Source organism: Eptatretus burgeri, chromosome 6 (genome assembly GCF_056783735.1).
Source record: "Eptatretus burgeri isolate ZD-2024b chromosome 6, Ebu_testis_v1, whole genome shotgun sequence".
Classification (NCBI taxonomy): domain Eukaryota; kingdom Metazoa; phylum Chordata; class Myxini; order Myxiniformes; family Myxinidae; genus Eptatretus; species Eptatretus burgeri.
Genome location: NC_140966.1, coordinates 58,539,310 through 58,556,173, shown reverse-complemented (window position 1 = coordinate 58,556,173; position 16,864 = coordinate 58,539,310). Strand labels below are relative to the sequence as shown.

At 42.5% G+C, this 16,864-nt stretch overlaps 1 protein-coding gene across 10 annotated transcripts in view; it reads right to left on the bottom strand.

The window, feature by feature from the left end:
* Nucleotides 1–595: 595 nt before the first annotated feature.
* Nucleotides 596–16,864, bottom strand: part of CCDC78 (coiled-coil domain containing 78) — a 181,178-nt gene continuing 164,909 nt past the window's right edge. For 9 of the 10 annotated variants that reach the window (XM_085885184.1, XM_085885188.1, XM_085885189.1 and 6 more), the window contains one exon: nucleotides 596–811. In XM_085885184.1, coding sequence (XP_085741310.1) covers nucleotides 618–811 — 194 coding nt within the window. In that variant the 3' untranslated portion in view covers nucleotides 596–617. The remainder of the gene's footprint in view (nucleotides 812–16,864) is intronic. The other variant, XR_015059250.1, reaches the window with a different exon arrangement.

Here is a 16,864-nt window from a genome sequence, read left to right as displayed (position 1 = left end):
AAAGTATTGCACGTCGTTGTCGTCGTTCGGGAGGGGCTCAGGGGGAGGGAAACCAAGTCTTCCTTCACGGAGGTCGGGCTCAATGGAAGACCGGTTGTAAATTCCTGCATCAGAGGCAGCTCCTTCCACACCCAAAGGAAGCGATAGTCTGCGTCCACAATCCCCATCAGCACTATTGAGAAGAAGCCCTTGTAGTTGAAGTAGACGCTGCCTGACTTCGATGGCTTATTTATCTTTATATGTTTGCCGTCAATGGCTCCACAAGCGTGAGGGAAGTTCCACCTCCTCCCGAAGACCTGGGCAACTTCATTCCATCCATCAGGAGTTGAGGGGGTCACGACCACCTCGTCCCGGTACTCTTCAGAGATGGCATCGCACACCTCGGGCACAAACAGTGATATTGTGTTATGTGCCACCCTGAAGCTGAATGCAAGTGAGTGGTAGGAGTCACCCGTTGCCAGGAACCGGAGTGTTATGGCCAGCTTCAGGCCTGGCGCAAGGTGGGGGGGGGGGGCTTTGCACCGTCGCTCTTTGTGATTCTGGGAGTGACACGGACCAGCATCTCCTGGAACATTGCAGGTTCCATACGCAGGAATGCCTTGAAGTCACCCCTGGATTCACGCATCAGCTCCTGCATCAGGTTGTCGTAGTGGCCCAGGGTGACACGCCGCAACAGCCAGGGCTTTACCCACATCGTCCTCCTTTTTCGCTGCCGTCGGGCCAGCCGCTGCTCCTCCAGGAAAAGGGCTGCAATCAGGTAATCTCGCTCTCGATGCACCTGCCTCAGCTGCATGCACAGGTAGCCCAGCCTCTGCCATTGAGGAACAACCAGCGCCATCTGTATATAACCTGGTCCACAATCTATATGACAGATATGAGCTATGATATACATATGAAAAAGAACTGGTATATATACCCACTCGTTACCGTCCGTCTGGCCGCATGTTCGCCTCGGAGCCCCCCTGCGGTCGCCTTGCAGGCACCTTGAGGCTACCTTGCATCTGCCTTGAAAATGCTATGGCCGCCGCAGGGACGCCCTAAGGTCACCGTGCGACATCAAATCAAAGACCGTACGGTACCCCCACGTTTTCGGTCTCCACAATTTCTAAATACCCTGTGCGGCTACCCGAAAAATAAAAACATATGTGACTGCTACATTGTGTGACTGTGGAAATACTGTGGCCGCCCTATAATTGCTAGTGGCCGTAGATTTTTTAGACCCTACGGCCGCCGAGCCAAATGTGACTGAATCATTAGTCTCAGGTTTTCCGTCTGTATGTAATGGACAGCTCTGGAGACCAGAGGAGTCAACCGATTTTGATGAAACTTGACTGGTAGGTTCATACCAGGATCTCGTATGCTTTTGAGCACCGTTGCTATGTACGCCACCGTTGCCTAGCAACGGGACTTTGAAATTTTTGAAAAAATCCAAAAAATATTTATATGTATATTTTTTTCGAAAATTAAAAATCTGCTTCCGCGCTTTTATGCTCACTATAATCAAACTCTTTGTCAAAAAATTTCAGCCCGATTCGTCAAAAACTATGACTAGTATGCAATTATATAACGACCACCCATGTCGCCAACCGGCTTGTTTGTTTGTCGGTTGTGCGTGTTGCCATTTTATTGGTTAACCCTTTTGGAAATTCCCTTTGTTCGATTGTTTAGGTTGCTCAGTGTTTAAAATGACGACAGAGGGAATCACCCCGTGAAATGGCTGCCTTATGGTTGAGAAGGGATTTCCCGAAAACGTGTGTGCAGCGAGTTGTGCAAAGGTCATGTTCATGACGTCATTTCGAAGGGGTCGTATTGGGTTATGTTACGACTGCGTGCATGGGGGAGGGGTGGTGTGTGGATGGTGGAGTGGTGGCTGTGTGTCCTGAATATCTGCCGGAGGTTTGCACTCTAACCGAGTGAAGTGGTCGTTCGAGTTACCTCCGCCACCTAAGGTGAACGAGGTTATGTTTTTGTTTGTTACTTACTCTCTCTCTCTTACTGTTACTCTCTCTTTGTTTGTTACTTCCATTTTTCAAGTATATTGGTTGTTATTCTGTCTGTCTGTCTGTCTGTCTGTCTGTTGCCTTCAGGTCACAATTTTCAACCGATCTTCACGAAACTTCACCACATGGTAGAGTTTGGTATAAGGAAGAAGCCTTTTGTTTTTTGAGGTCAAAAGGTCAACAACTTTTGTGAGATTTCTAAAATCCTCAATTTTCGCCTTGAAGTTGACTTGAAATTTGAAGAGGATTTGCATATCAGCTCACTGAATTCAAGCAGCCTATTATTTTGGAGGTCTACATAGGCCAAAAGGTCAACAAAGGCCTGATTTCTAAAATTGTCAGTTTTCATCCGATTCACTTGAAATTTGAAGAGGAGTTGCATGTTTAGTCAGAGAATTCAACCACCAATTATACCACAGATCTGCAAAATGGAACTTTTTAAAAATTGTTTTGATAATGTTATGTTACTTTATATATGTTTGGGGTGCTAATTCGAAATATCAAAACAGTTTTTCTCCATCACGTAAGGTTTTCTTACAAATTGATGATGAAATATACGAGAATTTTAGGTAAATTCCAATATGGTAAGACAAAATGAAACTAATAAAAATAAATTTGGTTCTCTATTTAGCAAAGAGAAATGGCACAAATGGAATTAAAAAGTAAGACAATAGATTCTTTACAAGTTCTCCAATCATTTTTTAGGTTCAGCACCTCAAAATCTCTTCTTTCTCACTTGAAAACTACACCTGGAACTTTTTTCGTTTGTGAGCATTTGGTGGACTTTCACGATGCAACATCCAGCAGTAGTCGACCATCATACTGACATTCCATCTTCCCTAATATCTTCTTTCCATCTCCTTCATATCTTGATGAAACCTTTCCCCTTGTTCTTCACTCACATCCCCTAGATTTTCTGGAAAGTAATCCAAATGGGCATGTAGCAAATTAACTTTAAGGCTCATTTTACATCCTAAGGCCTCAAACTTTTCTCACATTCTTCCCACAATATCTTTGTAGTTTGGATCCTTGTAATTACCCAATAAGTTCTTCATCACATCTTTCAAACTAATCCATGCATCTTTTTCAGGATTACTAAGAGAGTTTTCAAAATGTTCATCCTTGACGAGTTTTCTTATATCTGGTCCAACAAATACACCCTCTTTAACCTTGGCATCTGATAGAGCAGGAAACTTACTCCACAAATACTTGAAGCCTTCTGCATCCTGTGGCAAAGCTTTTACAAATTGCCTCATCAGGCCAAGTTTTATATGTAGAGGAGGCAAAAGAACCCTTTTTGGATTCACCAAGCTTTCTTGAAGGATGTTCTTTGTCCCTGGTGTAAGCATATCCCAACTTGGCCATTGTTTTTGAGACCAATGGAGGTCTCTGGCTCTCCTATCCCACTCACACAAGAAACAAGGAAACTTTGTGTAGCCTGACTGTTGTCCAAGTAACATGCAAATTATCTTCAAGTCACTGCAAATCATCCAGTTGTGATCTTTGTATTTAATCATGTTTACGAGTAACACCAAATTTTAATGTGTCTCCTTCATGATCACTGAGTGTCCAACAGGGATGGAAGCATATTTATTATCATGATGCAAAAGAACTGCTTTAAGACTTCTCTTTGAAGAGTCAATAAAGTCTCCATTCATCAGGGCTGTAACTTATGCCAAACGTTTCTATTAGTCCTGATGGATCTGTACAATAAACCAAATCATTTTTTTGAGCAAAATACGGAACAAACACTTTTTCTCGGTTACGATACCAAGAGAATGATGCACCAGGAGCTAAAAGACTCTTGGATTTAAGTCTGGAGCCTAAAAGCTCTGCTGACACCTTTGCAAGTCCCAAGTCCCTCACTAGATCATTTAATTCACACTGGTTGAATAGTTGAGGTTCTTCACTTTTACCACTATTGAAGTCTACATCATCATTGCTATTGCTGCTTTCTGACTCAGAACTTAAGTGTATGTCTTCAAGTTTTCCTGGTGGTGATGGGACTGGAACATCTGGTCCATGGGCAACAGGTCACAATGCAGATGGGAGATTTGGATAAACAATGTTTTTCACACTCTTTGAATTGTATCCTTGTACCTTACATGAGCAAAAGTAGCAGTCATCACTGTGATTTTTAGGCTCTCTCCATATCATTGGAACCCCAAAATGAAAAGACTTCTTTGTACATTTTGTCCATTGTCTTAGTTCTTCAATACAAATTGAGCAGACCATATGAGGAGCCCATGTCTTATCTTGGTCTCCTAATTTCACACCAAAGTGGGCATAGTAAGATTTTTAAACAAAGTAAGTCATGTATCTCTGACGTTTCTTAGTCATAAACTCGCCACAAATGAAACAAAATTTGTCCGGGCTGGTTGCACATCCTCTAGAAGCCATTATTGTTTCCAATCATGTACAGATCTATAATGAAAAAGTAATAGGATTAGAGAAAAGGGATATTACATTAGGATAAAATAGTAAAACACAATAATCAAACCCGAGCACACTGGTAAAACGCAATGATCGATTTTGTGAAGAAACTATACATGATAGGATAATTTCTTTGTCATTTTTGAAATCAGCAGGTAAAAATTGATCAAATTCACCCAATAAATATGAAACAATTTTCTGGTCGCAGACCTGTGTTATTTTTCAGGTCAAATTTGTTTTCTGAATTTTGCAAGTATCATGCTCTGCACGACGTCATCTTCTTCTGCTTCTGTTTGTCTGTCTCTGTCTGTCTGTCTGTTTATTGCCTGCAGGTCACAATTTTCAACCAATCTTCATGAAACTTCACCATATGGTAGAGTTTGTCAAAAGCAAGAACCCTATTGTTTTTAAGGTCAAAAGGGTAAACAAATTTTTTCATATTTCTAAAATTTTTAATTTTCATCTGATTCACTTGAAATTTAAAGAGGAGTTGCATATTTGGTCATTTAATTCAACCACCAATTATTGTTGAGGTCAAATTTGTTTTATGGATTTTGCAAGTATCGTGCTCTGCACGACATCTTCTTTGACTTTCAAAATCGAAGATTTTTCAACTATATTGATCAATCAATTTTGTTATTCTGTTTTAGACCATGGGCTAGATAGGGCCACTGTGCACCCCCCCCCTCACCTCCCAACAAAACTATTTTTTTGAAGTGTCTGGATATGCTGAATACGAATTTGAATGTTGACATTGAAAATATTGGGATGCACTACCTGTTTTAGCCTCATTAAAAGGGGTACCCTCAAAAATGAATTTTCGTCATTTGTGCCAAAAGTGATTTCTGTACACAATCAGAATGGCTTCTCAACGACCCATTACACTGTCAGACTACACATATTATGGCTTATATGAAACATAATCTCATGCTGGTTCCATGTATGTGTCTAAAATTAATATATCCAAGAGCTTATATAACATGTTGAGTACATGTACTGTATCATCTTATTAACTGCCCATTACTGTGTTGTAGAGTTTTCAATAAAGCTTATTTTATCCTGTTTCTTGTTATATATCCTGCTAATTAACCATGAGGTGACATGCCAATGCCAACTGCATTCCACTTGATGCCAAAATGGGTCCAATATCTTGGATACCCGCAATGTTATCACATCCTAAATTGCATATGGTTAATCTCATTGTGTTTGATAACTATGACCAGAGCCTACATCGAGGTCAATACCTGACACAGAAATGACTTGGTGCTGAAGAGAAAGCTTGATTTCTCATGAACAAAGATATCCATATTGAAATTGGTATTGTGTGAATTTTTTTTCCTCCACATAATTATATTTTTAATGTGCAGAATATGGCCATTGGAGCAGTAGTACAGACACCTCCCCCTCAAGGAACTTCAACAACAAATATTCATTTACAGATTACTTTCGAATTATCCCCATCATTTACATTGAAACCAACAGGTTAGTTAAGATACAATTCATTTATTTTGACATTAACATCAAATATGTAGTTAAGTTTTCTCTTTTAGGTCAAAGACAATCACTTAAGTCAATTATAATTGCAAAATAACTATAAATTTTAAATTTAATCACAGATATGCCATTTAAAAATTTTTAATGTTGGCTTTCTTATCTATTTGCAGGTTCACAGAGGCTGAGTGCAACCATGCAAAGTGATGTCTGACCCAATGCACTCATCAGAACGTCAAGAGAAAGAAGGCCCCCCAACCAAATGCCCGAAGGATGGTGGCAGTGGAGGCCAAGGGACAAAGCCAAAGTCCAGCTGCATCATACACATCCCTGGGCTTCAGTATGGACCTCTCGTGGCATTATCATAAGTCCAGAATCCGATGAAAGACTTGCCAGGTTGAAGGACATACGTGACAGGAGACTGTCTCAGCCATTAGAATCTGTTCACCGAATGCTACCTGTGACCTCATACCAAACACCATTACTGAAGGTGATGGATATCACAGAGAATGTTACCAAAGATTCACTATGAATCTCAATCGACTTTCCAGTCATTATGATCCATCTGAACCATCATGTTCCAAGTTAAGTCGGAGGGGCTCAGCTGGTGACAAGGTACTCTTCTCACCCGATTGTATATAATATTCTGCCACTCGATGGAACGGAAGAAAGTGAAAGTCAAAGGGACATGGACTACTGAGGGCTTAAGTCAGTTTGAGTTTGATGGATGGAGAACGGTGCTCAAAACTGCTGAGGACAAATTAGATGAGAAGTTGCTGGTCAGAATTAGAGGCCATGATTTGTTTGCTACAGAAGCTAAATACCACAAATCCTGCAGAGTCCAATACAAACCAAATGCAGACAAATGGAGAAGTACAAGCATAGAAGACAAGGAGCAACAAATCAAATTAGCAGAGGCACACAGTGAGGTGTTTGGTGCTGTATGCCAAGTAATTGACAGGGATATCATCATCAGCAAGAATATGATGAAACTGTCAGCGCTAACTTAAATGTATATCTCTCACCTGAAATGCACCAACTTTCCCAATTCCAAATTTCGTGGAGAAAACCTCAAAGCTAAGCTGGAGAAACATGACAAATACAAGGACAGACTGGCCTTCTGCACACTAAACAGAAGAGGAAACTTGCAGTCTTACATTGTCTACAGCTCTCACTGTGACATTAGTGACACAGTTCGATGTGCATATGAACTTGGTTCTAGGGACATGATCCAGGATGTTGGAAATTACCTACGTCATGTGATTCTAGAGAGCTTCGCAAAAGCCGATGACTTGAAATGGCCTCCATCTGCCCAGGACCTTGGAAACATGACAGCTGTAATTCCATCACAATTGGAAAAAATTTTGAATTACCTGATATCAGGCAAACCAACTCATCACACGTCCAAAGTGCCCAGGCTCGTGAATTCAATTGGGTAAGATATTTGTCGTGCAGCATCGAATGGGGAATGGAAACTCCCGAAGCATATGCTCATTATTCTGAGGCTTCACGTAAACATTCCATTCACTTCAAGGAAGAGCGGTACCAAACAGCGTTCTCTTGATATCCTTGATGCTGGTGACGGATATGGTTGGGCACTTGTCAACCAAAAACTGGAGCCTCTCTGGTATGAGGGGTGTGTTCTCCCACAGCAGTTGACAGATATTGCTGAATCAGTGAACACCAGTGATGATGGAGATGATGATTCAGATGACGATGACAGCATACCAGACGAACAGGAGTACTTACCTGGTGACAGCTCGGAGTCTGACCGACATTGAAGAACAGAGCTGAACCATTAGCTGTTGACATTGATTGAAATGATGACAGTAAAATCTCATGATATTGTTACGTACCTGATGAATACAATGAAACTGTATGATCATGATAATATATCAACAGAAATATCTTGAAATATGTATATGAAAGATATACTGTGTTATCGCCTGGTAAAAGGAACAATGTTACAGACTTATTACTACGAAATGTAAATATAATGTTGGTTTCAATCATTGTTTTAATCAGAATTTGGGAAATAAGTATGAATGTAGCATATTTATATGTATTGTAAAATACATTACGAAATGATTTAGAGTGGGAAAGAATATACCAGCGATATTAACATGAATAATGTTCTCAGCAATTTATTTTATTTTTAAAACCCAACCCTGCTTTTGATTTTGTGAATACCGTTCTGTTGTTTATAGTGTGATAACATCATGTGTGTTCATGTTATGTGGATTAAATTGTATTTGGATACTATATATATATATATATATATATATATATATATATATATATATATATATATATATATATATATATATATATATAACAAATTAAGTCAGATTCTTATTCTGGACTATTTGGCAGAAGAAGAAGAAAAAAATGTCTTAAAAATAAGCTTTATTGAAACTTCTACAACACAGTAATGAACGGTTAATAAGATGATACAGTACATGTACTCAACATGTTATATAAGCTCTTGGATATATTAATTTTAGACACATACATGGAACCAGCATGAGATTATGTTTCATATAAGCCATAATATGTGTAGTCTGACAGTGTAATGGGTCGTTGAGAAGCCATTCTGATTCTGTACGGAAATCGCTTTTGGCACAAATGACGAAAATTCATTTTTGAGGGTACCCCTTTTCATGAGGCTAAAACAGGTAGTGCATCCCAATATTTTCAATGTTAACATTCAAATTCGTATTCAGCATATCCAGACACTTCAAAAAAAACATAGCTCTGTTGGGAGGTGGGGGTGGGGTGCACAGTGGCCCTATCTAGCCCATGGCCTATTTGTCTGTTTATTGCCGACAGATCACAATTTTAAACCGATCTTGACGAAACTTCACCACATGGTAAGAGTTTGTTATAAGGAAGAAGGCTATTTTTTTTGAGGTGAACATAGACCAAAAGGTCAACATCAGCCCAAGTTCAATAACCAAGCTGGTATTTCTAAAATCCTCAATTTTCATCCGATTCACTTGAAATTTGTAGAGGATTTATATTTCAGGTCACTCAATTCAACTCGCTAATTATTTTTGAGGTCAAATTTGTTAATTATGGATTTTGCAAGTATCGTGCTCTGCACGTCATCTTATTGTCTTGTTCGTTTGTCAATCGCCTGCGGGTCACAATTTAAAACCAATCTTCATGATACTTCACCAAGTTGTGAGGTTGTTTCAACTGAGAAGCCCATTGATTTTGATGTCAAAGGTCATCTTGTGGTCAGATTTCTAAAATTGTCATTTTTCATCCGATTGACTTGAAATTTGAACAGGATTTTCATATTGCTTCACTGAATTGGGAAACCAACTATTTTTTAGATCAAAAGTTCAAAGGTCAACTCAAGGTCAAACTTCTAAAATCATCAATTTTCAATTGAAAAATCGTCAATTTACATCCTATTAACTTGAAAGTTGAACAGAATTTGGCAGTCCATCACTGAATTGGGAAAGCCACTATTTTAAAGTCAAAGCTCAACTCAAGGTCAAACTTCTGAAATCAATTTCAATCTGAAAAATAATTTTCATCCGTTTGACCTGAGCTTTGATTAAGATTGTCAATTTTAATCTTAATGAAATGGACAATTTGATGTATCCATGGCAACCTTTGGAGAGGAGGGTGGATTTTGCAAGTGTCGTGCTCTGCACGACATCTTTTTCTTGGTTATATGTTTATCCCCTACAGGTCACAATTTTAAAATGATCTTCATGAAACTTCACCACATGGTAGAGTTCATCATAAGGAAGAAGTCTATTGTTTTTGAGGTCAAAAGGTCAACAACTTAGGTGGAATGACTAAAATCTTCAATTGTCATCTGATTGACTTGAAATTTGAAGAGGGTTTGCATATCCGATTACTGAATTAAACCACCACTTATTTTTGAGGTCAACATAGACGAAAATGTCAAATGGGCCGAATTTCTAAAATTATGAATTTTCATCCGATCGATTTAATTTGAAGAGGATTTGTGTATTTGGTCATTGAATTCAACTATCAATTATTTTAAAGGTTAAATTTGTTTTATGGATTTCGCAAGTATCATGTGATGCATGACATATTTTTTGTTTGTTTGTGAACAAAATATCTTCAAAGATTACAGACGGATTTGGACGAAACTTGGTGGATGAGTTGGTTAGGTGACAAGAACAAGCCAATTACATTTTGCTTCAGGTCCGAATCTAGATCTGGCCCATCAGTGGGATACAAAATGTAAACTAATCAGCTTGGTCGAAGTATGCACTCTACCGAGTGCCCTTCTAGTTTTCCTTTGTTTCAGATCGTTCATCACCGCGAATGTTGAGGTTACAATAATAAAAAAAGTTTCCCATGAAATTGTGAAAGCAGCCCTATCGCTACCGCATGAAATGTGATCATTGCAAAAAATAAATGGACTCGGATTACCAAGAAACACGGCCAAAAAGGCACATAATGGCTTGAAGTACATTCGGGCAACGCAGCCATTATTCTGGCAAATCTGCAGCTGCCTCCTAAAAAAAAAAATGGCTCATATGGCCTTGGGTAAGATTCCTCTGGAAACTTACTCGGGGGGAATGAATCGGGTCTGACGAATGGTTTTGAGGTTTCAGAAACAAAACACACCATTGGTGATACAAAGCACTCGAGGAACTCCTCCCCATTGGTTGTCGTTTGCTTTGAAGGCTCATGTGATGCACTTTGCTATTACTGCGTCATGTTTATCAGAGGTTGACCTGCTTGCTGCCAGGGAAAAGGAAAAGTTACATGGCACAAATTAAGCACAACTTAGTTGTTGAGGAAATGCAACCATTCACATCAGACATTATCATATTTATCCCCACGCTTTTTTGAAAAAAAAATTGGGAGATATTGTAATCAACTCCGTCTGTCTGTCTGTCCGTTCGTCACGCTATCTTCTCCAAAACGGTTGTGCAGAATTTCACCAAACTTGGTAGTTATGATCAACACATGGCAGGACGGTGCGAGGGCAGGATCATTTTTGGCTTGGCCACCTGGGGCCCTGGGTTGGGTCGAAAGGTGAAATACCAAAAAATGCAATTATGGGCACATTTTAAAACTTTTAAAATGAAATTTTGTATATACAAACATTGAGGGATGCATTAAATATGTAACGATTTGGATTACAACGTACAACAGAAATTGATTTGGTGGTGGTAAGGAAGTGACAGTTGTGGAGGGTTAAGGATTGTAAGGCAGTGGTGGTAGAGCACGTTACCACCCAGCACAAGGCTGTGGTGTTTGTGGTATGGATGAAGAAAAGGAAGAATGTTAAGAGTAGGGGTCAGAAGATTATTAATTGGGGGAAGTGTAGGGGAAACATCCTCGGAGGGCCAGGTATGAGCAACATAGCAAAGAAGCGGAAGGGTGGAGGGTGGAAGAAGTACAGAGAGGTGTTTAGGGGAATTACAGTTTTGTGTGGAAGGACGTCAGGAAAGGGTGCATCGTCAAGGGATAGAAACCAGTTATGGAGGACGGAGGAGGTAGTGAAGGCAGTTGGTGAAAATAAGGAAGTTTGGAAGAGGATAGGGCCAGGCAGCCAGAGGTGGGGTTGCTGCACCTGTATGGGCAGAAGAAGAAAGCAGCAAGAAGAGCTGTGGATAAGGTGAGGAATGATATGGAAGAGGATGGTGGGAGGAAGTTGATATATAAATTCACTCATGACAGGGATGAGGATGGTAAGGACATGAAAGGGTGGGGGGGGGGGGATGATTAAGGATGATGGTGGGAGGCTAGTGACAGAGAGGGAGGCAGTATTGAAGGCGTGGGAAGGATATTTCAAAGAGCTGTTGAATCAGGAAGGAAGCAATGGTAAGCTGGAGCTACTGTGTTATGTAGAGGGGAAAGTGGAGTTTGATGAGATCACAGATGGGGAAGTGTGGATGGCATTGAAAGGATGAAGAAGGGACGAGAGCCAGGTATTGATGAGGTGTGTACAGAGATAATTGCACCAGAATAAGTCTGAGTCAGTTGGACGAACAGGCTGTTGAATATATTGTTGCGATTCTGCAAAACCGCATGCCTCCAAGGCAATGGCACCTAACATACAGTGATCCCCAGGCAGTTATTTTGTTAGTCTTCGAGCAGTTAGATCTTCCCCTCATGTCTAGTGGGTTAACAGAATGAAGTGCGTTGCGTGGGTCTTCTCGCTCGGTCTAATAACTATATCTCTGTCTTCTATTCTGATTTCTAATCCAACCCTTTCTTTTTAGCAATGGTACAAGTCAAGCAAGCACACACGCCTTGCAAAATGCGATGAGTAATCACACTACGATGTCTTCCGTGGCTTGGAATCGCCGAAGCGCACACTACACACTGTGCCACACGTGCATCGCGCGCCACTGATGCATTCAAATCTGCATGCCAATTTCCAATGGCATCTCACCTTGCTTCACCCCTCGCTCACTAAACTTCACCACTTCGACCACCAACACCTCCTGCACATAGGAAACATATTTCCGCACCCCCCTTGGACCTCTGCATCGCTACAATTCACCACTAAACAGAGGCTTGTTGCATGCCTCAGGCTGTACTCAGACCGCGTGATGTGAGGACGAGCAACGGACATTAATAGCGCCAACCGCATCTCGCAGGGAATGTCCCGGGTGAGCACATGGGATTGATCCGACCCTCGTCCAGTCGCCAGATGGGCGGTGAGGAGGGGTTGCAGGAAGGGTGATCCGGGAGTTTGATAGAGGGCCCGGGTGTGCATTTTGGCTCATGAGAGGGAGGGTCGTGGGTGGCGGGTGGGCATTGCTATTTTGCACTCAGACTGCACTCAGAGCACATTCGGGGCCAGGTTGCTGGCTTATACATTATGTTGTCAGGAGCTCCGGGCCGTGTCACGCCGGATGTGCGAATGAGACCGCTTCCAGCCCCAGGAGCCTGGCATGGTGTGGCTAGGGCCGCTGTGGCCCAATAGAGAAGCGGGATTCGGGTCACAGCATGTCGCCTTCGGGTTGTCACCCCACCCTCTGCACGGGGCTTATAAAAAGTGGATGGCGGAGCTGCTCGCTCTCTTCACCACCTTCTTCTCTGCTTATCTCGGCTTCTCGTTGCCTCTGCCCTTCACTGGCTCTTCACTCGCGGTTGGTGTGCGACTGAGACGTGCTTATTCCGGAGGACCAGTGCGGAGCGCACGTTGCCACGAGCCCCGGCAAAGTGACTAAGTGGGAGATAATGTGCCAACTCTTGAGGTGGGAATGCTCAAGCGGAGTGTCCCACGAAGGTACAGGCTACACACACACACACACACACACACACACACCTATGCACGACAAGGTTAGGGATCTGTCGCCTCACACATCTTCTCTCCTCTCTTTCTGCCCCTTTATCTCATCCCCTTTGGATGCACAAAAGAGCATCATTACTCACTCGCAATGCCATTTGCCTCTGGCATGACACCACCACCCCCCATATTGCACTACACCACACCTCCCACTCCCACACCTTAGACACCAGTATTTCTCCCTCCTACCTCCCCCTAAGCATACTGGGTTGCCTTGGTCGGCCGACCGCGCCGGGTATTGCGAGGCCATTTAAACTCATCTGCTCTCTTTCTTTCTGGCTATCTAACCTTCCGTGTGTGTCTGTGTGTGTGTGTGTGTGTGTGTGTGTGTGTGTGTGTGTGTGTGTGTGTGTGTGTGTGTGTGTGTGTGTGTGATGCGCCTGTCATAGCATAAGTTAAGATTGTAGAAGTTCTAACGGGATATGTCTGCTCTGTGTCTGCTTTTGTAAATTGCTTGCTTTTTGTCACACCCCATAAATTTCTTGCTATCCCTGCTGTACATACGAATAAACTCAATTTATTGTGCTGCATACTTTTCCTCACTTGATTGTAAATAAATGCTTTGTACAGATTTGTTCCCAGCTAGTTTTTGTCTTTTTCTTCATTGGTCCAGCATGGTTCGTATCCTAGCCTAGCTGGGACGTTATTCCCCAAAGATCTGTTTTTCTCGCAGGTACATCCTTGGCAGTTACGCTCGGCTGGATATGATCTGGTAAGGTGATCCGGTTTGAACAACACGTACCGAGGGTGGGTTCCCTGGTAATTAGATCACGTGACCATTACGTAAACGGTATTCATTAGACTGAGGACCCTCAGCCACATGGCTGAGTTATTGGCGTTCACGATCGATTAGCGACCCGCTGCATCATGAAGTTATTCGCGTGTGACGACCTGCGATTCCAGAGAGTCTGGTGAGAACCTGAGGTAGCTTCCCCCCCTCTTAGTCTTCTTGCCCCCGACCCTGGGTGCGCAACACTATGAATGAGCAAGGGTTCAATTCCGGAGGGTGATGTTCAAGGTCTGGAAAAGTACAGGGGCATTACGCTCCGAAGTCATGTCATGAAGGTGCCCAAGAGGATTCTGGATAGGAGGATAAGGAAGAGTGTGGAGATGAAGATCAGAGAAGAGTAGTAGGGCTTTAGAAAGGGGAGGGGAACGATGGATGGGATGTTTGCCCTGAGGCAGCTGGTGGAGAAGAGGTTGGAGGTGCAAGGTGGAATGGCATTGAGATTTGTGGGCCTGTAGAAGGCTGATGACACTGTCCTGAGACGGTTTGTGATGGTGACACTGAGATGGATAGGAGTGCCGGAAGCAGAAGTCAGGTTGGTGGAAGCGATGTACAAGGGAACAGAGGGAAGAGTTTTGGATGGTCCTGGGATGTCTGAAGTTTTGCGTGAACATCGGTTTGAGGCAGGCAAGCTCTCTCAGCCCACTCATGTTTATCATGGTGATGTAGCTGGTAACCAGGAAGGTGAGCTCGAGGGGAGGATGGGGAGGATGTTGTCATGCGGATGATCTGGCTGTTGTGGTGGAGAGTGTGCGGGAGATTCAGGAGGTACTGGGGGAGTGGAAGGAGGCATTTGGGAAGCATGGGTTGAAGATGAGTATGGGGAAGACTGAGGTGATGTGGGTCAGGTAGCAGAGAAAATGAATGAATATCAGATTAGAGAGGAAGGAGATCAGTCAGGGAAATACTGTAGGTTTGAGTATCTTGGGTGAACAGTGACCGGGGATGGTAAGTCTGAGGCAGGGGTGCAGAGGAGGATTTAGGTGGGTGCGAATGTGTGGAGGAGGGTGGAGGGAGTAATGGCAGGCAGAAAGACATCAAAGAAATTGAAACGGAAGGTTCTGATATTGTGTGTAACGCCAGCCTACCTTTGCGGTCTGGAGATGGTGGCATTGACAGAGACAACAGCAGAGTCTGCAGATTTGCGAGAACAACTGTCAGGAGGATTATGGAGATGAAGAGGGTGGATAGAAGGAGTATGGATGAACTGAAGGAGGAGATTGGTGTGCAGATGAGTTTGACGGGGGATTGGTGAAATGCCGGCTGAGATGGGCTGGACACGGTGCAGATGGGGGAAGAGAGAATGGCAAACAGTGTGGATAGATTGAGGCAGCAAAGTAGGAGGAAAAGAGGTAAACCATGGTTGAGATGGGAGGATTGTGTGAGGAGGGATATCCATCAAGTAGGGATGTTTGAGAGTGGAGAGAGTTTGTTGAGGACGGAGGGAGTGTCATGGTCACGGCAGGGCAGAAGCTTGGTGCCATCGGACCTTGGCTCTTATCAAGGGAAGAGGAGAACAACAACAACAACAACAACAACAACAACAACAACAACAACAACAACAACAACAACAACAACAACATTTATGTGAATTATTTTAGGTACAGATTTATTTGATGTTTTGAAGTTTGCTTGTTTCAAACTGACTGAAAGAGTAAGAGGAGTAAGTAAGTGAGTTCGAAAGAGTAGTGAAAGAGTGAAAAGAGTGAAACAGTAAGTAAGAGGTCACCAAGGTGAAACACATGACCTTCAAACAGTATGCCTTTGGTTTATGAAGTCGTGTTAGTAATTCAACTTCAATAAGTGTGGTTTTATAATTTGTTGTGAATTTTTAATATTGAAAATTAGGGCCAAAAAATAAAAAAAGAATGGTTCACCTCAGAGTCAAACAGCCTTTCATTTTCTTCCCTAGAAGGGGGCAATATGTGAAGCTGCCACCTGCCCAAAGTGGAAAGTCATGATACTCCATGGCTCTTCGGATGTAGGTTTTGTACACTGTACTGTTATTTAGCAAGTTGTGGTTGAGAAAGAACTGTGCTCTTGAGTATTCGGATGCAGTGATCAACATTGGCATCCAATTTAGAGAAATGGTCTTCTCAAGAGAAGTTGTAACTATTTGTGGATCCAGGTCGCTTCAAAAATGTCAATTTGAGAAGCCAATTTCAACTTCGTATCATTTCATTTTTTTGTTTTAGAAACAGTACAATAACCTAGCAGGGACACACGGAACATCTGCCAAATATAAAATGTGACTTCAAGTTCTCAAACCCCCCTCCCCACAGAAACCCCAAGTCATCAACCCCCGCCCCCTCCCCCGGCCAAGCCCGAGTCCTCAACCTCCACCTTGCAATCCCATATCCTTCCCCTCCCCTCTCAATCCGGAAACATCAACCCCCTCCCGTTTTCAAGCCAACAATCCCCCTCCCCACCACAACTCAGCCCCCTCCCCCAACTGAAAGTCTTCAACCCCCTTACCCTACAAAACCTCAACCACCCCCTCCCAACACTGTCCCATCTTTGCCCTCCACCCCTTCCCAACTCCAACTCTCTCCTCCCCTCCTCACTTTTTTCCCAATCATAAAAACAAACGGACATTCCCACATCGATCATTACATACTTCTTCATCAGCTCATTGGAATATTTAACTATTTCCCCTCTCCTATCATGCTATCAATGATTTCACAGAAACCGTGATCAAAACACCTCTTCCATGTTATGGACGGACCACCATGGTTACCTGCCCAACTCACAATCTCACAAGATATACAGAAACCCTGTGGAATTGCAACATAAATGACCCAAAACCAATTATCTTCTTCCTGATGCATATATATATATATATATATATATATA